General features: G+C 50.6%; 1 protein-coding gene across 1 annotated transcript in view; it reads right to left on the bottom strand.

Moving 5' to 3' along the window:
* Positions 1-1,720: 1,720 nt before the first annotated feature.
* AGPAT5 (1-acylglycerol-3-phosphate O-acyltransferase 5) overlaps positions 1,721-25,402 on the bottom strand; it is a 37,453-nt gene continuing 13,771 nt past the window's right edge. Inside the window, exons 4-8 of the mRNA XM_066235373.1 lie at positions 22,112-22,201; positions 17,467-17,557; positions 9,466-9,627; positions 7,785-7,908; positions 1,721-4,179 (exon numbers count right to left, since the gene is read on the bottom strand). Coding sequence (XP_066091470.1) covers positions 3,954-4,179; positions 7,785-7,908; positions 9,466-9,627; positions 17,467-17,557; positions 22,112-22,201 — 693 coding nt within the window. The 3' untranslated portion in view covers positions 1,721-3,953. The remainder of the gene's footprint in view (positions 4,180-7,784; positions 7,909-9,465; positions 9,628-17,466; positions 17,558-22,111; positions 22,202-25,402) is intronic.

The raw sequence follows: 25,402 nt of genomic DNA, 5'->3' as shown, positions 1-25,402 counted from the left end.
GAGAAGGTTACCAGACACAGGCAATTCCAAGTTTCCAAGCAGCCACCGTTGAACAGGTACCACAGGAATTCATTCCCGCATCTGACAGCGTGATATGGCCATGTTACCAGCACCAGATAACTTACCAGGTTCGTATCTCCCTTCTTCCACTGAACTACTGACACGCCCATCAACTCAGGCACCAAGTCAGGACCGATCCTGAACACACTTAGGAGACCAGCCTGTCCGCCGAACACTCGCTCCTGCTGGGCACACGGAGCATCAGCGGCTTCTCCTTTCTCCTCCTCTTTTTAAGATAAAAAGATTTATGAAAGTAGAATTGTAGACCACGCCCTTCTTCCACACGCCCACTGAAAACCCCAACCCAGTACCCACTGGGTATGAATGAAGCTACCGCCCTCTCACTACCCACATCACTTGCCTGGTTCCCCGCAACACGGCGGAGGGCCGAGCTTGCTCTCCGGGCTGGCTTTCTGAAAAACAGCTTCCTCGATCCGTGCAGGGTAATAGCCAGGTATTTATCTGTCTCTGCTCTCATGCATGACCACCCCAAGAATGACTCCACAGTTAGTGCAAGTAACGAATTTACCGTATTATCCAAATTGGGAGTAGCCCTCACGTGAACCTTGGGGATAACATCAAGTCACACGACACTATCCTGAAATAACCTGGTGATTATATACACCGCACTCCAAAATATAGAAATAAAAAGATTTATATTCAGTCAATTACATGGACATTTTATCTGCAGAATACCAAGTATCTGAAATGTTTCCCATGATCCACACTTGGACCAAGTACTGATATTCATCCTAATGCTTGAGCGTTAGGTCAAGATAAACTGTTTTTAATGCTAATTATACCAAATAGCAACATAATATTCCAAGTGAGGTGACCTTTAATCTAAAAGTATGTGCAGTTCATAACCAGAACTGCCCCCCACCATACACAAAGATAATGTAACTAACGACTGGAAGGTGGTATTTGGGAGACAGCCAAGACACTCTCTCCTCCCGTCCAAGTCCAGGAGAATAAGTATCGTCAAGGCGGAACCTCGCCGTGACCAGACCCCTGCATTTGTGCACAGGAAGCCCTGCTATCACAGGCACTTCCTGTCTCCTCAGTGCGGAGGGCCAGGTGTCTCTGGCAGGGGTTCTGCATGGTCCGTACTTGATGGGCAAATGTCCTGCACAGTTCGTGTTTATTTTGTTAATGGTTCAATCTAAGTAGATCACTTGATTGGGTAACACAGACCTAGTCCGTGAACAGAGCGGTCATCCATGTACTACTACAAAGGGAGAAACACAGCTCACGTCCTCTGGATCTAAGGGAAACGGCACCACACTAAATGCAAGAGCCCTCCCACGGGAATGGAACATGCTAGAAATCGTTACTGGGAAGGACACGGGATTGTTGAGCCGGTGCCTGACTCAGCGGCTCACTAACCTCAGGTGTCTGGCCCGTTTCAGCGAGCATCTCGATGGGTCAAGCTGTTATGCAATTCGTACTCGCCCCATGTCTAAGACAGAGAGAAGAGTGCCCAGGACCCACCTAACACACTGCTTCACAATTTCCAGCGTTTCCGTGTATTCTGTTTTAAACTTGCTCAATACTTTAAAAAATTAGTTTAGATTCAGAACGCAGGGATACCACAAAGCTTGTTTTCTCTAATAGAACATGGTGAATTCTGGGGTCGCAAAAATGTTAAATAGCACAGACATGCGAAACAGTGAGAGATTTTATTTTTTCTTTTACTTTCATCCAAACACACCCTTTTCTGAAAAACAAAAGCATGCACATTGATGGCGTTCTTATAAAGAAAAACTAGATAACTAAGATGTAAATCAACAGTGACACAAAGCTTAAATGATATTACGTGAAAAGACTTACAAGTAGATATAGGGCTTTTAATTTTAGAAAATAATATTCAAGTCATATCAATACATGTTTAAAAGAACCTCCTAATCTTTCAAATATTTTGATACAAAAAAATTTTAATTAACAAATGTTTTATAGACCTTTTGTGAGAATATAAGTATTGTCATAAAAACCGTGACTTTCAGATGATCTTATGCAGTTCCCTTTGCCTTCTTCAAATCAGTTATAATCAATATAATTCTAATGGTATTGCTTCTTAATATGGAAATTTAGAGCATATCATTAACTCAAAGGAAGCTACACAACTTACATTGATTGTGATCTAATTAGAAGTAGATTCCAACTTTAGAACTTGAAAAAAGCATGGAACAGAGACACACAAAAGTCAGGGGATATTTTTCACTCCATATTCATTTCGCAGTATCTCCTAATTTTTGTGAGCAGTATATAAATTTCCTTTCCGGGGAAGAGAAAACTACATTTGGTATGAGAACACTTTCCACCCCCACTCGTGACCAGGCCACCTGCTTCCTGGGGGAGCGTGTGTGAGTGTGCACACACACCCCCGTGCTGCCACAGACACGCTAGTCACACTACCCAGCTCCGGCCAGGTGTTGCTCAGAACGGCTTCTTCTCTGTTCTGAGAAGTTCAGACATCTCCCTCCATGCTTGCTCTCAGCCTGTTTCTAATGGGTCAGTGGGTGTGTCTGACCCAGGCCCTGACCCAGTCCGGAACAAGCCCCCGTCAGCAGTGAGCAGGACCGGGAGGCAATCAGGTTTCAGCGGGAACACAGAACTAGAGCAGACCCACGTGAGACAAGGTCTTCTACAGGACACACAGGTGAGCTGTGCACCCGTCACACTCCCAGGCTGATCGGCTCGCCCGCCCTGCAGACGGGCTCTGCGTGTCAGTGGCTCGAGGAGGGTGAACTCCCTGAGCGGACACGCGTGCCCATGTCTCTGCAGCCGGGAAGCCACCCTCACCAGCGCTGCCACGGCCCCGCTCAGCCGAAGGACAGGCACCACCAGGCACGCAGCACACTGTCACAGGCAACCCCGCAGCCCCAAGGACAGGAACTCGGGCGTGGTGCAGACCCACGGCACATGGACACGATGGGAGGATTAAGTACCTCCGCGCCCAGGAGCACTGGGAGGCAGACGTCTGAGGGCGGCCACCACCTCAAACATCAGGGGCCCAGGTCCAACAGGGCACCCGTGATGACTCAGTGTAGAAAAGGGAAAGGGGGCCTGCAGGTTCTCGAGCACTGATGGCACGAGTGTGGCAACATTCCGAGAGCTTAGCTTGTATCTTCAGATGCTGGGCAACTCTAAGTCCTGCTATGAGAACTGGGGTAACAATTTTAACTTACACTTAATTCTCATGTTTTACACATTATTCTTTTGTATAGAGTACAGGGTGTGCAAATCGAGCTGCTGTAAGACAATTAGAGACGCTCTGTTCTGCAAACGTGAAGCGACACCACGAAGCGGGTGCCCACGGGAGCGCCATCCCCGCGCAGCCGGGCGAGGCCCCGCCCTCCTATCCTCAGTGCGTGAGCAGTCTCTTCCACTGACTGCGAGAAATCATGACAAAAGCAAGACACTCCATACTTTAGTACAAGAGTTTGGAGCAGTCAAGTTGTAAAAATTGAAAGTAACAAAATATAGTGAAATATACTGCAAATTAATGTTCATGAGAGCGTGGCTGTCTGAATTACAAAACAGTAACAAATTATACAACCCCAATCACCCCTGAGGCTGACTCTAGTTCTCGCACAATGCCAAGTTCAGCAGGGACTACAACCCAATCACCCCTGAGGCTGACAGGTGTCCACAGACAATGCCAAGTTCAGCAGGGACTGTTCAGCTTGTCCCTGACCAGCAGCTTCCGGCCCGGAGGAAACCAGGTAAGTTTGCCCACACCAACGGCACGTCGGCTCTCATCAAAAATTCTATTTTATCCACTGTTCGATCAACAAGGCTTTATTTACACTTCTCAGTAAACCCAGCGAACAGGCTGGCGCTGGGCTGGGCGCAGCCGTCCACGGAGCACGTGCCCCCCGCTGCGGGCAGTCTCAGGCTTTCACACTGACCCACAAGCAGCCGATGAGGGTCCCGCAGAGCCACGTTCTCACATACAGCTTCCTGCCAGACTCGGTCACCAGCATGCCCGCTGTCAGACCGCTCAGGATCAACAGCGACGGCAAAGTCTTCTTGAGACTCAGTTTAGAATGAACACTTTTCCCAGGAAATCTGTTTCTTCTTTCTGGATCCGGAGAATCATAAAATTCTATAAGCAACCTATGGCCAGAATGGAAAAAAGTTTCAGTTTTAGCCATTTTAGTATTTTAACCCACAAATACCTGGTGGGTCCCTACCAGGCACAGGGAAAGTTGCAAGTCCCAGGAAATAAAGACGAAAAGGGAAACACTAGAGACTTGGTTTAACTGAGGTTTCCAGAACTGTAAAATATTCTTAATATGCCCAATGAGTACAGAACGCAAATTTTACTGTATGCAAGGGTTTCAAGTCCTACTATGGGCATGGTTCTTAGAAACTTCAGGTCTGCAAGGTTAGCCATTAGGGGACTGACACCTGGGCGATGAGCCCTCCCGCTCTCCGTCCACCCCCCACCCCTCCCCCACCCTCCCATCCACCCCCACCCCTCCTCCACCCTCCCCGTCCACCCCCACCCCTCCCCCAGCCTCCCCGTCCACCCCACCCCTCCCCCAGCCTCCCCATCCACCCCCACCCCTCCCCCAGCCTCCCCATCCACCCCCACCCCTCCCCCAGCCTCCCCATCCACCCCCACCCCTCCCCCACCCTCCCATCCACCCCCACCCCTCCTCAGCCCGCCCTCCCCAGCTCCACTCCTCCGGCAGGCTTCCCACGTATGTGCAGTCTCCCAAAACAGCCCTTACTCCATGCACGTGTGAAAGCAACCAAAGAAAAACACAGCGTCACTTCTTCCCCATCTTCTTTTTAAAATGTCAAATTTTCATAGCAAAGCACACGCAATATTAAAACTTCAAACAAAAGTACCACAAGGACAAGTCCTTCTTTTGTCTTATAATTTATCCCCTAGGAAGAGCCACTGTTTTAAAAGGTCCAGACTCCTAAATGTGTACAAAGACCCACAACATGAAATATAAATATATTGGGTATTAACCACTGTTCAGGCTTTTTTCCCCGAGAACAGATTTTCATGCAAAACATACAGATCTCAGTTATAAAATTTCTCTCACGACCAAGGTGCATGGCACTGAATAGCTGGTTTAATAAGTCAAGTCATGTACGAATGATGGTCAACAGAATGGCGACACTGAGCTAGTGTTTCTAAACCGTACAGAGCTCCGTCTCCGAGGGTGAGTGTGCGTCTGGTCACTGTCACTGCCAGCAGCTGGTCGGTGAGCCCAGGGGCGCCCGTGGGACAGAGTGGGACAGGACAGGAAGGCGGAGCAGCAGCCCTCTGAGCAGGAGCAGGAGCAGGAGCAGGCAGGAGAAGGAAGCACCTGCCCAACAGTTCTGAGCACACAGGGCATTTTCGGCGTGTCCTTTAGAAAGAGCGTACCCTTAGACTCATGGGGGGGGGGCGCTCTTCCAAAGAACACGTAAAAGTGTGGATGTCTGCAGCGCTGGGGCCGAGGCCCGGCAGGGCCACATGGGATCTGGGCAGACGGCAAAGGAACCGCGGGGCTGGGAAGCGTAGGCCAATCCGTTTCATAAAGCCTCACGAGGGAGGACGAGCCCAGGGAACCGCCTCTCGGGCCATCGCGAGGGAGGACGAGCCCAGGGAACCGCCTCTCGGGCCATCGCGAGGGAGGACGAGCCCAGGGAACCGCCTCTCGGGCCATCGCGAGGGAGGACGAGCCCAGGGAACCGCCTCTCCGGCAATCGCGAGGGAGGACGAGCCCAGGGAACCGCCTCTCCGGCAATCGCGAGGGAGGACGAGCCCAGGGAACCGCCTCTCGGGCCATCGCGAGGGAGGACGAGCGCAGGGAACCGCCTCTCGGGCAATCGCGAGGGAGGACGAGCCCAGGGAACCGCCTCTCGGGCAATCGCGAGGGAGGACGAGCCCAGGGAACCGCCTCTCGGGCCATCGCGAGGGAGGACGAGCGCAGGGAACCGCCTCTCGGGCAATCGCGAGGGAGGACGAGCCCAGGGAACCGCCTCTCGGGCAATCGCGAGGGAGGACGAGCCCAGGGAACCGCCTCTCAGCAAACAGACAGCAAGAGGGCCCCTCCCATGGCGGGTGGGCAGGCCATCCCTACGTCTGTAACCCCGCATCTCTCTCCAGCGCACGCACCCCGAGCCTTACACAGCCACATGCGCTCACGCACCAACCAGGCAGTGCTCGCCGCCAGCAGACCAGCCAGCAGCCTAACACAGCTGCCCCACAACGTATAAAATGCACCACAATTTCCCATGTATAAGATGCACCTTAATTTGGAGGCTCAAAATTTGAAAAATAAGAAAGTATTACATAAAGTAATTGAACTCAAGTTTTATTCATCATAAAATTCATACAACTCTTAACTGTCAAAACTCCCATGTATTAGTTTGTCCTCATCTGTGTCTGATGACGAATCCCTGTCTTCAACAATGAGCCCAAAAACAAGCACAAAAAAGCGGGAAATGCATGTGAAAAAGATACAACCAGTGTATAAGACGCACCCCGTTTTTAGACCCCAAATTTTTCGAAAAGGGGTACGTTTTATACATGTGAAAATACAGTATCTTTTAAAAAAAACAGTATGTGTCAGAAAGAATAAAATCTCCTGTGGCAGCAGAACAAACAGCAAACACATATGTCCTGATGTTTTTACCTAAGAACATGAGACTTCTAAATGTCATATGTAAACCCAAGACCCACTTTCTAGCCTCCTCAAGAGAAAACTCTAAAGTTTCTACCTTTAGAAATGTATGCGAACCAGACGCTATGCTGTACCCATGTCCCCGCTACAAGACTGGTGCCTGCTCAGGTGGCCACGCCCTCTGCACTCCGTGGGCGGGGCCTCCCTGGCCCAGGTGCACCCGCCCCTCCCCCTCCCCGGGGAACACCCGCCCCTTCCCCGCAGCCCCCACCCCACCATCACCCTTGTTGCACATGGTCTCCCCTGGACCAGGCATGGCCATCCCAGCAAATGTTTAGACCCAAAAATAGTAACAGTAGAAAGACACTGTGGCCGGAAAAGTATCACCTGCCCCTTCCTCCCGCGACAAAAACGCCTATGCCATTCCCCGTGCGCCTCAGCGGCAGCCCAGACAGCAGTCCCGCTCTCCCCCGGCCGCCCACCATGGGACAGCTGGCTCCCGGAGTGCCAACCCCGTGTCTGAGCCTGGACGGCAGACGGGGCCTCTCAGAGCGCATTACGTTTTTAAGTTCCGTTTTCCATCGTGCCGCTCGGAGGAAGGGACAACAGGTTCTTTCAGTGACGCGCACAGTCAAGGTCCCGATGCTCGGGCACGTGCAGAACAGGTCTGACTGTGAAGGCGTGGCAGACCGCTAGTCTGTCCCACACCGTCTGCGTACCGCTCTGGAGCCGGGGCGGAACCGGGGTCCCAGGGCCGAGCTGCGGCAGACCGCTAGTCTGTCCCACACCGTCTGCGTACCGCTCTGGAGCCGGGGCGGAACCGGGGTCCCAGGGCCGAGCTGCGGCAGACCGCTAGTCTGTCCCACACCGTCTGCGTACCGCTCTGGGGCCGGGGCGGAACCGGGGTCCCAGTGCCGAGCTGCGGCAGACCGCTAGTCTGTCCCACACCGTCTATGTACCGCTCTGGAGCCGGGGCGGAACCGGGGTCCCAGGGCCGAGCTGCGGCAGACCGCTAGTCTGTCCCACACCGTCTGTGTACCGCTCTGGGGCCGGGGTGGAACCGGGGTCCCAAGGAGAGCTGCGGCTACTCACTTATCTTTTATTTCAAAGCGTTCGTGGAGCCATCGTCTCATGCACACTTGCTCCTCCGGGACATCCTTTTTGTCTATGCGATCAACGTGAATATGGATTTTTGGACATTCTTTGCCGAGAAATTCTAACAAAAAAAATTTCATATTTTTATTTTAGAATTAATGGTTATATAAAATAACAATGAAGAAGCAAAAATTTTTAAAAAGCTTAAAAACAAGACAGTACAGATACCTTAGCAAAAAAGTAGCTAAAATAAGGATTATAACTGGTGGCTGGGGCTTCAGCCCCCTGGTCAAGGCCCCCACATCGGTGCCCCCCCCCCGTGTCAATGTCCCCCGCCACCGCCTTCGTCACTGAGCTGAACCAGCAGACCAGTTACGTCCACAAACACCTGGCTTCTGAGCCAGCCCAGGACCGAGCCAGGACCAGGAGCTGGACTGCGAGACGCACGTCCCCACCCTCTGACGAGCCCTGTCAGCCACCATCAGACCCAGCGGTCGTCTCCGGAGACCACCGGGCCCTGTGCCCGAGCACAGCACCTGTCACCCCTGCTCCCACCAGGCAGCGAGCCCACAGCGTGGCGAGGGGCTGTGTGTGTGGTGTGCTCTGGAAAGCGTGGGGCTCCGTCCCAGTCCCGGTCCCTGAGACCATGCACAAGCCACCTGCCGCTGACACCCCTGCGACCACAGCCGTGGGGCCAGGTGTGCCCCAAGACCGCTTCTGGTCTCTGTCCTTCAGCGCTGCCCGCTTCCCTGACCCTGCTGTGTCACAGCTCACGGGGAGACCCACGGCCCTGCAGGTCTCTCCACACCACGCTGAAAGGGCAGGCAGCCCTTGTCCAGCCTGGGGCACCTGGACAGCCAGGATTCACTGGAGACGGGGAGGCCCCTGAGGCCGGGACCCCCTCTGTTGTAGGAGCTCTCTGCGGAGAAGTGAGAACATTACAGAACTCACTTCCTTGAAGAAGGCGGTGTCCCTCAGACTTCAGAGGCTGAGACGTGCTGACAGCCGGTTCTGAGACCGAGACCGGGGCGTCACGCTCCACGCCTGCGGGCGGCCGTGGCCCCCCTGGAAGCTCTCCCCGCGCCCTTTCTGTGGGGGGTGGGCAGCCCCGCACTCCGCTGCCGGGGTCTCTGGCTCAGGCTCTCTGACACGCACGAGCGGCTTTGGTTCTTTTTAACTAAAATTTTCTGCCCACTTAAAATTCTCTTTCTTGTTATAATTGACATACACATAGACGATAGCTCAAAGGTCCTTAAAACTTAGCAAGTTTGAAAGAACATCCCACTTCCCTGTTTTCTTCTCGTCAGTGACATTAAATTGCAAACACCACACGAACACGCACATGCAGGTGAGCACGTGTGTCCGCACCCAGCCTGCAGTGGCCCCCCCCACACCACCCCCCCTCTACGGAGCGCCCACGTGTCCCTGTGGACTGCGGCAGGAGCGGTGGGCTAGTGACAATGGCAGGTGTAAAGGACCAAGGTGGCGGCCAAGAAGCACCGAACTCAGCAGGGCTACTGAAAGCCAAACGGCTGCGGACGAATAAAAACACGCGAAGAATACATAAGTCTATTCACTAGGGAGTATCTATCAAGTAAATGTAATCAAACAGAGCCCACGTAGCTGTTTTTAAAAACTGAATTACGCACTCATGAACATACGTGACTTAGAGACTCACCGATCATGGACGGCGCTTCCTTCCGCTGCCCTCTGTCATCCACGGTCCCCTCAAAAGCCACCGTGACGTCATAAACTGCATCTAAATAATTCTTCATAGAATCAAAAGCAACATGAGTGGCCTTTATTCTCGGTGTCAGCACGTGTTTTAATACTGCAAGGCCTAGAAAAGAAGTTGATTCAGTGTGGCCATAACTTAGTTACAAAACACCTCCAGGCTAAACATGTGCAGCTGAAAGGTCCGCAGACACTGACCCGAGTATAGTACTGACTCGATCTCGTATCTACAGGCCTTGGGGTTTAGAAGGACTCTCACGTGACTATTGAAACCAACATTCGCATACACCTATTTATTAAACACTTCCTTGTACAGGACGCTGGGAAGCTGTCAGAACATGGGCCCTCAGAAAGCCTCGTGTCCCGCACAGCCTGCCAAGGGCAGGTACCTCCTCACCTCTGGCAACAGGGTAAGGGTGGTAGCACCCGGCCACCATCAGCCAAGGCCCTGCAGTGGAAATCAGCCTTTTCTCACTCACACCCACGGTTCTTTTAGCTCTACTTCTGTTCAAACCAGGGCCCTCTCTGACCCACTGCAGGAAGTGGTGTGACCCACACAGTGAACTACTGGCCTGATGCTCTCAGCACAAACATACGAGTCCCGTTTCCTGAAATACTTTACTTTTAATTCACATACCATAAAATTTACCGTTTTAAAGTATACAATTCAGTGAGATTTATAGTGTATTCATAGAGCTGCACAACCACTACCATCAAATCCCCACCATTTATTTCATCACTCCCAAAAGACACCCCCGAGCCCGTGGCGGAGGACATGCACCCTTGTACCACCCCCCACCCCCGCCCCCCGCTCTGGCTATTATGAAAAATGCTGCTATGAACATTCATATAAAGTACATGTGAATGTTGCATATAAACAACTGTTTGTATGAACATGTGATTTTAATTCTCGAGTATATCTGATACAGTTGTGTGGATATACATTTAAAGCTTCTTTTTAAAATTCTTCTTTAACTGAGAAAGCACTGCAAATTAGTCATTAATCCCATGGCCATCAGGGCCCATGGCGCTAAGAACCTGCTCTTCCCCGCTGGTCCTGCTGCCCCGTGCCCGGATCAGAACACTTCCCGACACTGTCCCAGGAAGGGCCGCTCTCTGAAGAGGGCCAGGAACCCAGACTAGAAAGAAATTTCATCTAGAATTTCCACTCCCCTCTCCAGGGAATGTCAGCTGCACAGGGAGAACGGTTACAGCTTGTTGGGATCTTCCGCAGAAGAATTTTTAACATGCAGACTGGTGTGGGAAAACAGACATTCCCACACCACATATCCGACTTAATCCCCAGGGCAGGAGCCACTGAACTTACTCACAAACTTATAAAAAAAAATCTGAATCGTGCACCAGGCTGGGAACATGTATATATTTGTGAATTAAATAAGTTAATACTTCCTTCTTTGCTACTGGAGCACAATTTAAAAAGTAAAGAAACAGAGAGAGGCAGGGAGAGAGACAGAACATGTAGCTGCTCCTGCACGTGCCCTGACCAGAGGTCGAACTGACCGCCTCTGCACTTTGTGGCGATGCTCCAACCAGCCGAGCCACCCAGCGAGGGCTTTTTTTTTTTTTTTAATACTATTTTGTATTGGCCGCAGGTGTACAGCATAATGTAATCTCAGCCAATTGTAGGTCTGCAGCTTCACAGAATCACCCTGTGGTATATTCAGTAAGAACAATTCATTAGTAGAATCTAAGTAAGTTAGTAGGAACATAAAAAAACAGAAAGTGTATCTCAAAACATGTGTCATAATAAAGGTTTAGTGAAAATCACTGTGACAGATGAGAGCTGCCAGCACTAACATGGACCCAGCACTCACAGAAACTGTCTGCAGAACACACTGGGGGTTGCTCCCACCCTCCAACACTATCTAGTCCCCCCCCCCCACCCCGCCTGCTGCAGCGTCCCCCTCGCAGCTTCTGCTCCCAGGAGGCCAGGAGGAAGCACAAGGAGACCGGGCAGCACAGCCGAGCAGAGGAAGGCGTCTGCAGGAAAGGCCGGGCATGCTCCCTGAGGACACCGGCAGGCCCAGCACCAGCAGTGAGCGCCTGGGCAACGAGGCTGCCTGCCGAGCTGGTGTTTCAGGGCAGCGGCAGCACTGCCAGCTCGAGAGGGGTAAGCGGGGGATCAGAGTGTGAGGTGAGAAAACAGTTTCCTGTGTGTATTTACAAACACATGGTCTATTCACCCTTCACGGCCAGTCATGTCAGGCACCCTTACCAGGGCACCAAGACAGAATCTGGCCCTTCTTTGATGATCAGAAGTCACCTCAAGATCATAAATCTGAGTCCTGGGCTCCTCCAACCCACACAGACAGTGACTTACAGTCTCTGATCTAGGGGTCCTCAAGGAAACCGGTGAGGGGGACCCTCCAGATAATAAAACCTTGGGTCAGTGCTGAGGGGAGCATGTGGGGAGCTCTTCTACTGGGCATGTGCAGTGCAAGCCAAGATGCACCACAAAAGCCTGTCATCTAGTCTAGAAGAAGGATCTGATTGATTCGTGGGAGGAACCAGTGTAAACTGTGAAATCCTAAAGAAAGCCATTGGTCAGCTTAAAGAAAAGCTAGTCCTTTCCAGCCCAACAGTATAGACAGAAGCTTTAAGCAAGATCTGCCTTCTCGCTTGGAGACAGGTGCTGGACCCATTTGCTCCCATGCCACATGGGCTGGCAGCCACACAGTGTCCCCAGTTCTGGCTTGGAGCAGCGCCTGGACTGGGCAGAGCTTCAATAGGGGCTAAGCCGTGGTGCAGACTGTCTGGACTCGGGTCCTGACACTGGGCTTCGTGAAGACAAGATGGGGCGTTTTCCTTGATGGGGGAGATGGGAAGAAGACGTTGGCAACCTCTGAGCAGCCTTGTTTCCACCCCAAGCAGATCTTACTGCACCAGGCTAAGCTTCTCCAAATGCAAGTCCTTCGAAATTCCTCTAACACGAAAACAGAACACTTCCCGCGGCATCAGCCTCAGAAGTAAAACTCAGCTCTCAAAGGCACTGCACACTGGCTGTGTCCACAGCACCACGCGCACATCTGACAGGGGCCCTGGTCTGCTGTGCCCCCAGACTCACGAGCACACTGCCTGCCACACCCCCTGCGGCAGGGATCTGCCCAGCCAGCTGCAGCCGCACCACAGAAACAACAAGGCGGCCAAGGCCGAGACACGACACGCAGCCGCAGTCAGACACTATGGAGAAGCGAGTGTGCAGAGTGGAAGAGTTTCTCCAGTGCCTCATAAAGGGGGTCTGCAGCTTCCTCCCTCCCCAGATTCATCCCTACTCTTATTCGAAAATGACCAGCCAACCACAGTAAAGAACGTGAGGGCTCAGTGTGGCCTTCCTCACGGTGTCCGAGTCCACGCGACCGAGGCCCACGGGAGAGGCACTGCGGCCTCCCTGGGAACAGGCAGTATTCTCCAGCACTCCGCCATCACTGCGGAGACGGACAGACACCTGATCACACTTCCGCGAACAGGGCACTGCGCTGGGGGTTGGGGGAGGAGGGGCACAACTGACAGGTCGGCTGGACTTAAATCCGGACAATCTCAGTCACGTAACAAAGCGGACGCCTAGAAACTACTTACAGAACGGTCATCTAGCGACCACACTACTTTATTTCCATTCATTTAAAGCTATTACACTACAGGCCTGACCTGTGGTGGCGCAGTGGGATAAAGCGTCGACCTGGAACACTGAGGTCGCCGGTTCGAAACCTTGGGCTTGCCTGGTCAAGGCACATATGGGAGTTGATGCTTCCTGCTCCTCCCCCTTCTCTCTCTTTCTGTCTCTCTCTCTCACTCCTCTCTCTAAAAAAATCAATAAATATTAAAAAATAAAAAATAAAGCTATTACACTACATAGTACATTATATTTACATATTTATACATTTATATTTATACACTGTTATACTATCATCATCACATACTATCATATGTAGAGCTCTCCTTACTAAACGTTAACCATTGCTTTTTACATGGCAAGTTCCATGTTAGCCTTTCTGAAAATTCTCCTTTTCCTGATTTACTATTATAAAAATGAGCAGCCTTCAATATATACTTTGCTTACTTGACATTAGTTTTATGAAGAATCTACCTATATTTCAGACCTCTCAAAATTTTAAGCTTTGTCCTGGAGAGATTGCAGTTCAAAAAGTCTACGACCAGACCATCCTGAACACACCCGATCTCAGTGGTAATGTGATTAAGTCTTTTTTAAAGGAACAACTAACATTTAGTTTCAAAAAGGGAATTTAGAAACCATTAATATGACAATCTTTGAAGTAAACAATATTAATAATTTGTGACACTATAACACAAATATATCTTCAATTTAATAACTCTAATACTGGATCAGCATATTTTTGCCTATTATTTTTTTAAGCAAAACTTTTCTAGGAAAAAGCTATAACCAGGGCCCTGAAATATTTAGGGTTCAGACAGACACCAGCCACTTCCACACCCACCCCTCCTACCTCGTAAGCCAGCCCACACCACTGTCAACAGAGCGGAAGGGTGGCACATGGTATAATGACTTACCCGTATGAGTAAGTACCAAGTTGTAATTACCTACACTTCAAGTCGGTTTTGGGTTTTTTTTTTACTTATTTTTTTTAAGTCAGAATGAAATAAAAGTACTTTAGGAACAAAATTAATAATATTTAGAAGCAAAACACATCACAGACTAACAAGTGCTGTAAGTTTGTAAGTTTCAACTTTCTTTAAGAAAAATTAACAGATGAAAAAACAAGTACTTTTGGGTTAGTTTCAAGTAATCTCATTTAGTTGTGACCGAAGAGGAAAGAAAACAGGAAACACTTTTCAAGATATACTGTTCACAAACCAACTTCCTCTGTGTATGGTGGGAATAATTACCTTCAGTCGTAAGGAAATATACTTCTAATAGATATCAACAGTGTTCAAAGTTACAGAATTTAAAGGAAGAACAGTAGGCAGTTAGAAATTATATCCATAAGACAGATTTCTCTTCCCCTTTCGCTAAAAATTTTAGCGAAATTTTTCACTAAAAGGAGAAGGATCTACAACTAAGAAAAATACAAACCAATAATTGATCAATTATAGGTGACTAGGTTCTTATTAAACTAAAAAAGCTAGAATATACATATATCATTACACTATTGTAAGACTTACTTAGAAGTACTTCTTTTAAAATGCATTACAAAACTGCTGTGGATTTTTTAAAATGAAATAATTCTTAGTACATATATTAAAGTCATCTCAGTTACTGATTAAACAATAAATGATAAAGATACATCTTAAACTGATTTAAAATAGTAAATTGAGAAATACTAGTCTTCAATCTTATTACAGACAGGAGCATAACCTGAGGCCCTGGTACGAGCCCTTCCTGCAGCTCATTCTGCCGGAACTCGGAGACGGGGTCTTTAAGGAAGTGACTGAGGTTCAGGGGTCACCATGGTGGGGCCTGACTTCAACAGGACCTGTGTTCTCATAGAGAGAGGGAGACACAGAGACGTCTGTGTGAGCACACTGCGGAGAGGCCATGTGAGGACACAGCCAGAAGGCGGCCCTCGGCAAGCCAGGACAGTCCTCACTGTAAACAACCGACCCCCGGACACCTGTCCCCCCTCAGACTTCCAGAAAACCGTTAGAAGATCTGTCGTTTCACCACCTCGTCTCCGGCCTGGAACCCGGATTGAAACAGAGACTGAATAAATATACCACAGTAAATACTGCATATAAACATTTGTTTTACCCAACTGGAAAAGTATGCCAATATTTAAATAGGAAGACACACACACACACACACACACACACACACACAATGAACACTTAACCCTTGAACAACGTGGGTTAGGGGCAGCACCTCCCCCAGTCAAAATCCCCCTGTAACTCTGAGTCCATAAAAACCCCCGTTGTCACTCCAGCACACCTGAGGACACCCAAGTCTGTGGTGCTCCCGTCCTTCCATACAGTGGCACAGGACAACCCGCAGTGGGCCTGGTGCTCCCGTCCCTTCCATACAGTGGCACAGGACAACCCGCAGTGGGCCTGGTGCTCCCGTCCCTTCCATACAGTGGCACAGGACAACCCGCAGTGGGCCCTCCACACTTGCTCTTTGCAGACATCATGTCACTGAACCTCACAAAAGCCTTATAAAGCAGATATCATCATCCCTTGCCTACAAATCAGGAAACAGCACAAGCCTGAGGTTATGGAAGGAAGGGGTTGGGAACGTGGCCCGAAGCTACTGGCGAGTCCTTCTGAGACTCTTCCTGGTGTGACAGTGACATCTGGTACATACAGAACGTGAGGGGAAGCTGAAGGGAATGTGAGGAGAGAGGCCTGACCACTCCCAGCTGACACAGCCCACCAGGTAAGCTGGTGAAGCCCCAGCTGGCACAGCCCACCAGGTAAGTTGGTGCAGTCCCAGCTGACATAGCCCACCAGGTGAGCTGGTGAAGTCCCAGGTGGCATAGCCCACCAGGTGAGCTGGTGCAGTCCCAGCTGGCACAGCCCACCAGGTAAGTTGGTGCAGTCCCAGCTGACATAGCCCACCAGGTGAGCTGGTGCAGTCCCAGCTGGCACAGCCCACCAGGTAAGCTGGTGCAGTCCCAGCTGACATAGCCCACCAGGTGAGCTGGTGAAGCCCCAGCTGGCACAGCCCACCAGGTGAGCTGGTGAAGCCCCAGCTGACATAGCCCACCAGGTGAGCTGGTGAAGTCCCAGGTGGCATAGCCCACCAGGTGAGCTGGTGCAGTCCCAGCTGACATAGCCCACCAGGTGAGCTGGTGAAGTCCCAGGTGGCATAGCCCACCAGGTGAGCTGGTGCATTCCCGCGGGACTTGACTGCCTGACGTACGAGCACGGTCACCCAGGACTCTCGGTCCCAGGCAGGCCCCCCCCCCCAGTGCAGCAGAACGAGCGCTCACGGCCCACCCCGGGGCAGAGGCTAACCAGGTCCCCTCTCTGCGGAGCCCGGGAGAAGGGCAGAATGCAAGCCAGTGCACGGCTGCTACCCTTACAGTCAGCACACTCTGGGGAGGATTCACGTTAGATCACAACGAATTCACTAGAAATAGAGAAAATCAAAAGCCGATGTCCTCTGATGCACTGGCCACAGTGTGATGCTCGCCAGCCCCGGCGGGCAGGGCCGCCATGCTGGTCAGCGCAGAGGGCACACCGCATGACTGCACAGGCCCAGCTCAGTGTCGGGAACACGGCACGTGCTCACTGAGTCCCTGCTTCTCCGTGTCGAGGTGACATGCTAACTCAGTCGGTCCTCAAAGACGCCTGGGAGGACACAGCAGAGCCCCCTTTCTGCTTACTTCCGGCTCAGTGAGGTTGGACAGTTCACTCGGGTATCAGTTATCCACCTTTCTAAAATACCGATGTCAAGAACGGTCTCCTATTAGGCACATAAAACAGCTTCCGGGCACGGTGAACCAACTGTGTGACATTCTCCACTGGAATCTGCACACGTCTCCTAACCCACAAAGCCTTACAGGCTGACGCCCGCCCGCGGGGCACCTGTTTCCTAAGAGCTGAGGAAACTGCAGCGCAGGAGCATCAGGCAGCTTGAAGCCAGAGAGCGAATACTTGTTGGAATCGGGTTCCGATCCAGGTCTGTCAGCCAACAGACCGGAAGCTCCGTCACACAGAACCCACACTGTTCAGAAAGGTTCATCTGCAGGCATGGGCCTAGACACACTACCTGGATCCACACTCCAAAATCTGTACCGCGTGAGCTGCCGAGTTTCATCTCACAGACGTGCTCACGTGTGCGAATTAGAGAGAAGGAGCTTCCTTCCCAAGAGGTAATACAGTCATTCAAGAAAAAATACGTTAATTCATTTCAATTGTTGTAAAACATAAATATCTTTTCTAGGCACAAAAATTTAAAAAGGTCACTATCTTTAGAAATGGCTTTTTCAGACACAGTGAGACGTCTTACCTTCTTGAGCAGCAAAGGCCTGGCTCGCGGAGATGACCTCGGTCAGCCCTGGGTTGTACCGCGTCCCCTCCGGGAAGATCACCAGATACATCTGTGAGCACAGAGAAAGTCCGGTTTGTTTTGAGTGCGACCGCTGTTGCTAACTCAGCGTCAACACTATTCCTGCTACAAGGGTGTGTCCTTGGGTGGGAAGAGTATCTCATTTACATATGAGCTTCATTTCAGACAGAACCACCCAACTGGGAAAATTCAAGTGAGTTTAACACAGACTATGTTAAAAATGCAATCCTAGCCTGAGCAGGCGGTGGTGCAGTGGATAGAGCATTGGACTGGGATGCAGAGAACCCAGGTTCAAGACCCCGAGGTCGCCAGATTGAGCGCAGGCTCATCTGGTTTGAGCAAAAAGCCCACCAGCTTGAACCCAAGGTCGCTGGCTCCAGCAAGGGGTTACTCGGTCTGCTGAAGGCCCACGGTCAAGGCACATATGAGAAAGCAATCAATGAACAACTAAGGTGTTGCAACGCGCAATGAAAAACTAATGATTGATGCTTCTCATCTTTCTCCGTTCCTGTCTATCTGTCCCTGTCTACCCCTCTCTCTTTCTCTCTGAAAAAAAAAAAAATGCAATCCTACATTCACAATAGGTCTGTCATTAACAACCTAGTACTTCTGGCCCTGGGTGGATGGCTCAGTGGATCAAGTATCAACCCAGTGCACCAAAGGTCATGGGTTTGACCCCGGGTCAGGGCAAGTACCAGAAACAATGAGTGCACAACTAAATGGAACTAAGAGCAAGAAAGAGTTGATGCTTCTCTCTCGCAAATCAATGGAAAAACTTCACAAAAATAATCTAACATTTCTAATCATACATTAATATTCACTACATGGAAATTTGGCCATGAAATGCTGACTCATACAAAGTCTGCATTAATTAATGAGTTCCCTCCTATTTCTCAAAATGATTTTTAAAAAGGCGCAAATTTTATATATGTGTCCCTAAGTACATCTTATTTACAAAAACCATATATAAATATGTAAATTTCCACAATATAAGGTAGCCAGTGTTCACATTTCAAAAATCACAGTATTATTTTATAGTTTCCTTAATACATTATAAATGACTTGATTTATAAGCTACTTCATAAATTAAAATAATGTACTTGTAAATAAAGAAGAATATTAAGCCAGATGTTTACTAAGTAATCCATTAGTCTAAGCTTTTACACTTATCTGCTAGGGAACATCAAACCAGAAATAGTAAAACTATACAGTGAAAAACTCCTAATTTAAGAACTGAGTTACGGCCCTGGTCGGTTGGCTCAGTGGTAGAGTGTAGGGCCGGCGTGTGGAAGTCCCGGGTTCAATTCCCAGCCAGGGCACACAGGAGAGGCGCCCATCTGCTTCTCCACCCCTCCCCCTCTCCTTCCTCTCTGTCTCTCTCTTCCCCTCCCGCAGCCGAGGCTCCATTGGAGCAAAGATGGCCCGGGCGCTGAGGATGGCTCCATGGCCTCCGCCTCAGGCACTCGAATGGCTCCAATTGCAGTGAAGCAATGCCCCAGATGGGCAGAGCATCACCCCCTAAGTGGACATGCCAGGTGGATCCCGGTCAGGCGCATGCGGGAGTCTGTTCTCTGCCTCCTCGCTTCTCACTTCGGAAAAATACAAAAAAAAAAAAAAAAGGAAAAAAAAAGAAAAAAAGAACTGAGTTACAAAATCTACACCAACATGCTTGGTAGCCAAAAGACAAAATAAGACTTCCATCAAGTTTTTTCAAATATACCATACACAAAAATTAACTCAAAGTGGATGATGGACCTAAATGTAAATCTAAGCCTATAAAACCTCAGGAGAAAACAAGAGAAAAATCTCATAACCCTGAATTTGGCCAGGAATTCTAAAACAGAACACAAAATGCAGAAATTATGAAACATCAATAAATTGGACTTGTAAAAAATTAAAAACTTTTGTTCTTTATGACACAATGAATATGAAAAGGAAACTCACAGATACAACAGAAGTTATGTCACGCTGCTTAGCAGTAAAGGAAACAAAAATACTGATCCGTACAATATGGATGAAGCTCAAAACAATCAGGCTAAGTGGAAGGAGTCAGCCACGCCTCCAAGAGTGCAAACTGTATGATTCCAGTTCCGTGAAACTGGAGAAAACGCACATGAATCTACAGGGTCAGAAAGCAGGTCAGCGACTGCCTGCAGAAAAAAGGCACAAACACACAGGAGGAAACTGAGGGCACTGACCCGTGTCCGTCATCTTGACTGAGCTGGCAGGGTTAGGGTACACACATAGTGCCAAGTTCACCAAATTCTACACCGCAGCCCCCTGCAGTCACTGTGCTCAGTCACCAATCATTATGAATACTCCAATAAATAGAAAAGTTTCCTGTGCTCTGCAGTCACAAATGACAGCATTTCCTTATTTTTTGAGGCTGAAAAATATCCCATTGTACATACACATATACCGTATTTTCTTTCTCCCCTCATCTCCTGATGGACACATAGGTGGTTTGCGTATCTTGGCCGCTGTGACTATTACTGCGATGAACATGGGGGTGCAGCTATCTCCTCAAGATAGTGTTATATGTATATTTTTTGGATATGCACTCAGAGAATTGCTGGACACAGGGAATCTCCAGTTCCCTTCTTTCGTGGAGGTCCCTCCGTTCCGTTCTCCGTAACACCGACACCAACTCACATCCCATCAACAGCACCCGGGAGTCCCTTCCTCCACATCCTGCCCGGCATGGGTCATCCCCGGCTTTCTGATACCTGCCATTCTAGCAGGTGTGAGGTAAGGGCTCACTGTGGCCGTGACTGGCACCGCCCTGATGACCAATGATGCAACACACCTTCTTCATTTACCGCTGGCCCCTCCTATGGCTTTGGAGAAATACCGATTCAAGTCCTTCTACCATTTGGGGATGATTTGTTTTCTTGTGAGTGAGTTGCGTGAATTTCTCATCTTTTGGAAATTAACACCGTACAGAATGTGTGGTTTGCAAATATTTTCTCCCTTTCCATAGGTGGCTTTTTCACTTGATTTTGTAAACCTAAAATTATTCCAAGCTTTTAAATTTATTTTAAAAAATAGGAGGCGCCTTCATCAGCATATGGAATGCGAAGAGAATATTGCTTCCAAACCCAAACACCAGCAGAGCGCCGGGATATCGACAGTGACGCCCTCAGCAGGGGTCACCAGGCGGTGGTGACGCAGAAACCTGAGATGCTTGTAAGCAATGAGCATAGGGCACTGGATGAGCTGCCACCCAGGAGGGCTGCACAGAGGAGGGGAGAGGAGGGGAGGTGGACAGAGGGGGACACGTGGAAAGAAGAAAAAGGCCTGGGCACCGAGGCAGGCTTGTGAGCGACCGGACGGGAGCCCCAGGCACTGGGCAGCACAGCCCGCGGCCACGCCGTCCTGGTGTCCTCCGGCAGCCAGGGGCAGGGCCACTGGGCAGCCATCGGCATCTTCCTAACAGAACACCGACAGTCTTTTGGGGAGCAAATTTTATAAAACAATATTTATATTGAATAAGCCTTTGTAGATATTGATACTATTTTTGGCTTTCTAAATAACTCAATATACACTAGAAATCTAAATTTACACTCAGACAGAAAACAGCTGTTCCTTCTAAAACGCCCTCTTGACACTGAAGATGAGCAGGACAGCTGGCTGGAGTGTAAGGTTACAGGAGCCCCACTTGTTATTTACAGATTCCGGGCAGCAGTGGCCCTCCCCCCCCCCTGCAGGACTCGGGACGGCAGTGTCCCTCCCCCCCCTCCCCTGCAGGACTCGGGACGGCAGTGTCCCTCCCCCCCCTCCCCTGCAGGACTCGGGACGGCAGTGTCCCTCCCCTCCCCTCCCCTGCAGGACTCGGGACGGCAGTGTCCCTCCCCCCCCTCCCCTGCAGGACTCGGGACGGCAGTGTCCCTCCCCCCCCTCCCCTGCAGGACTCGGGACGGCAGTGTCCCTCCCCCCCCTCCCCTGCAGGACTCGGGAGGGCAGTGTCCCTCCCCCCCCTCCCCTGCAGGACTTGGGACGGCAGTGTCCCTCCCCCCCCTCCCCTGCAGGACTCGGGACGGCAGTGTCCCTCCCCTCCCCTCCCCTGCAGGACTCGGGACGGCAGTGTCCCTCCCCCCCCCCTCCCCTGCAGGACTCGGGACGGCAGTGTCCCTCCCCCCCCCTCCCCTGCAGGACTCGGGACGGCAGTGTCCCTCCCCCCCCCGCAGGACTCGGGACGGCAGTGTCCCTCCCTACCCTGCAGGACTCGGGACGGCAGTGTCCCTCCCCTCCCCTGCAGGACTCGGGACGGCAGTGTCCCTCCCCTCCCCCCCCCTGCAGGACTCGGGACGGCAGTGTCCCCCCCCCTGCAGGACTCAGGACGGCAGTGTCCCTCCCCCCCCTGCAGGACTCGGGACGGCAGTGTCCTGGTCTGTCCCCTGCCAGCTGACCCAGGGCTGGAGGTCTGCAGCCCCTTCCTCGCGGCCCAACGGAATGTTCCCTCCAGTGGGAGGGCTTCTGCGGCCTTAACCAAACTGTGTTATCGTTCCTCGTGACACGCATGGGACAAGGCACTTAGAAGCACTTCCTGCGCTGCAGAGAGAACAGGCTGAGGAGGGCGTCTTACGGGCGTCCCGGCGTGCACGTAGGCCTGCAGCTTCCGTCTCATCTCGGCCTCGTCAAAGCGGGCGCTCCTCTTGACATAGATGCCTCCATGCTGCCACAGAAACCGGGAGAAGAGAGGTCACCACGGAAACACCCAGCGGCCAGGAAGCACACAGGCTACTCGGCTCCCACGAGCGCAGAACAAAGTTACAGTTAATAATTCAAGTATTAGCATCTGAAGAACATCAGAGGAAAACCCTCCGATGCTTCCACATAATTCAAATAAAACTGCACAGTGTACTGGAAAGTACATAACACTTAGCTGGTAGTTAAAAATACTTTGATTCTTAAAAATACATTTGTAAAATACAAAACTTGACTGCAGATGGATCTTAGTTCTCAGTTTTCCCAGTAATTACAAAAATCGCTGAAAAGTGTTCTTAAAATGCCAACATTCACGGTCTTTAGGGATTTTTAAAACGAACCCAACCACAGATGTTTATGCAGCCCCGGCAGACTGGACTGTGCTCTCCTCGTGTTGAAGCCCGACTCGCCGGGTGACGGGGTGCAGGCATGGGCCTCTGGGAGACACGGAGGGGAGGCGAGGCCCCTCGAGTGCCACGTGAGGGGAGTGAGGACACAGACATGCGAGCACAGAGGGACGACACGGGAGAAGAGGCCTCAAGAGACACCGACCGCCAACACCTTGGCCGTGGACTGCGGCCCCCAGACCCAGGAGGAAGTGTCTGTGTGTGACCCCGTCTGTGGTCTCTGTACAGCAGCCAGAGCGACGGACACAGGGAGAAGAGGTCTCAAGAGACACCGACCCACCAACACCTTGGCCGTGGACTCCCAGCCCCCAGACCCAGGAGGAAGTTGGTGTCTGTGTGTGACCCCGTCTGTGGTCTCTGTACGGCAGCCAGAGCGACGGACAGGCCCCTGCATAAAGGCTCAGGTAACCTCACCTCAAGTTCATAACTGAACTTCACAGAAACTTTTCTTTCCCTTGCGCTACGTTGAACTCATCTGTAAAATAAATGAGCAGTTTGATTTTGTCTTGATCGAGAATGTGAGTGAAAGGAAGTGGACAGAGAGAAGCCGGGGGACAGCACAGAGAGGAAGCACAGTGACCTTCGATGCTGCTCGTGGCTCCTGCCACAGGCAAGCTGGCTGCTGAGTGCAGAGGCCACGCTCAGAGTGCGCTACCAGAGAGGACTGATGAGATTAAACTCACTTTAGAATTAAAAGTTGGCCCTGGCCAGTTGGCTCAGTGGATAGTCCAGTGTATGGACATCCTGGGTTCGATCCCCAGTCAGGGCACACAGGAGAAGCGACCATCTGCTTCTCTCCCTCTCCCCCTCTCCTCTCTCTCCCTTCTCTCTCTCTTTCTCTCTCTTCTCCTCCTGCAGCCATAGCTCGATTAATTCAAGTGTTGGCCCTGGGCGCTGAGGACAGCTCGGTTGGTCCAACCGCTGGCCCCAGATGGGGTTGTCAGGTGGCTCCCGGGCAGGGCACACACGGGATTCTGGTCTGTCTATCAAGAACAAGAATTAAAAGTCACAGCATGCATATAATGCAATGCAGAATTTCCTCCAAGCTCTCAGTGACATTATGACATCTATTCTTTACATATTTCTTCTTGGTCATTTAACTTGCTTATTAAAATCTATTTTAATTCAAAAATATCTGCAAGATACTGAAGTGAAGACCAGTTACCTTTCTTCAAGAAACTTACCGACTAGTGGGAAGTGACACATGTACACAGCTGTGATAGAGAGAGAACTGGTAAGGGTTTTAATAAAGGTAGTCCACACGACAAACAGGACGGAAGAAGAGGGGCTGGTAGGCTCAGGAAGGGCTTCACGATGACACCTACCCTGGGCCCTGATGGGTGTAACGCTAAAGAAACAGCCGGAGACAGGCGGAGTGAGGAACGGAGGCGGGCTACACAGGCAGCTGACGGGAGAGCTCACGGTGGGCCCCACGTGCCAGGGAACAGCACGTGACGCAGCGGGGGACACACGGTCCTGAGCAGGTGTGGGGAGGAGCAAGTAGTGCGTGGGGGGGTGCAAGTGGGCACTGCACTCAGCCTGCCCCTCAGCACGGCAGCCCCTCAGGGATGTGGGGGCCAGTGAGCACACCCCCAGAGAAGCCTGTCTGCTGGAGACACAAAGAACAGGGCAGGCTATTCAGTCAACAGCTAAAGCGGGTCTGCAGATCCCTGATGTTATACTTCCCGGTCAGTCGGGCACAAATCAGGCTACAAAGTAACCCTGGCGAAAGCCCCAGTCAGCTTCAGAAACCTCAAGTACGAACATGAAATGTCCAGTTACATCTGAAGTCAGTAAGATTTCTAATGTTGACCATGGGACCTTAATGCCTCCCCCAGAATAGGCCAAAACCCCAGGCTACTCTTTGCAGTAACTTCCGGGGGATCACTACTTAAATGGTTAGAATCCCACCACCCTCCAAATTAAGCATCCTTCTAGGGACTCTGAATGTTTAAGCTGGTTTTCAAATATTTCATAGAACTGTGATTTTTTTCTCCCTTTTGAGAACCTACCTAAGAAAGTCAGGGGAGAGAACATTTTGCTCCTAGCAAAATGGAAATGAAAGAAAAAAGGAAAAGTGAGACACAAGCCCCTGACTGGGAACTTCGGGTAAAAACTGTTTATTTTAAAAGGTGCTCTGACTTCCTATTCCTTTAGAATCTCCAAGCATTACATACTCTATTTCTGAGTGGCCCTCCTTCCACCAAAGACTTTCCTCTGCTGGGACTCCTGCTCACGGGGCTCAGGAGACAGTCTCAGACGAACCCCATTCCTCTCCTCGACTACGTCTAAATCCCAGGCCTTCCTCCACTTGTATTAATTATCAAACAACATTTGCTATAAAACCATTTAAACTGTATAGGTCTGTTCATCAAGTTACAGGAAGGACCAACGAAGTCCAAAACACTTAATATTGATGATGTATAATAGTGACTTCTGCATTTAAAACAATAAAGGAAGAAATAATAAACGCCAAGCCAAAGAGTAAAGATACAACCAGAGGAGGAAAAGCACCTCTTTCGATGAAGCTTATCACTTATAATTCATATATTCTTTAATACTCATCTGTAACCTACTTAGAATGCATCAGCATTCCTGCACAAGAATATAAAAAGACGCAGTTACAAATAGCATCAGTGACTAAACAAGTCACCCACAACTGTTACAAGTCTCCAGTATGTCCACAGGGCTCAGGAGAGCAAGAGCTCTCGGCCCCTGCCACGGCTTGGTCGGGGAGCGCGGGGAGGAGGGCAAGAAGGACC

This window comes from Saccopteryx bilineata, chromosome 6, assembly GCF_036850765.1.
Source record: "Saccopteryx bilineata isolate mSacBil1 chromosome 6, mSacBil1_pri_phased_curated, whole genome shotgun sequence".
Classification (NCBI taxonomy): Eukaryota; Metazoa; Chordata; class Mammalia; order Chiroptera; family Emballonuridae; genus Saccopteryx; species Saccopteryx bilineata.
The sequence above is the reverse complement of the archived record's forward strand: the minus strand, read 5'-3'. Positions and strand labels throughout refer to the sequence as shown.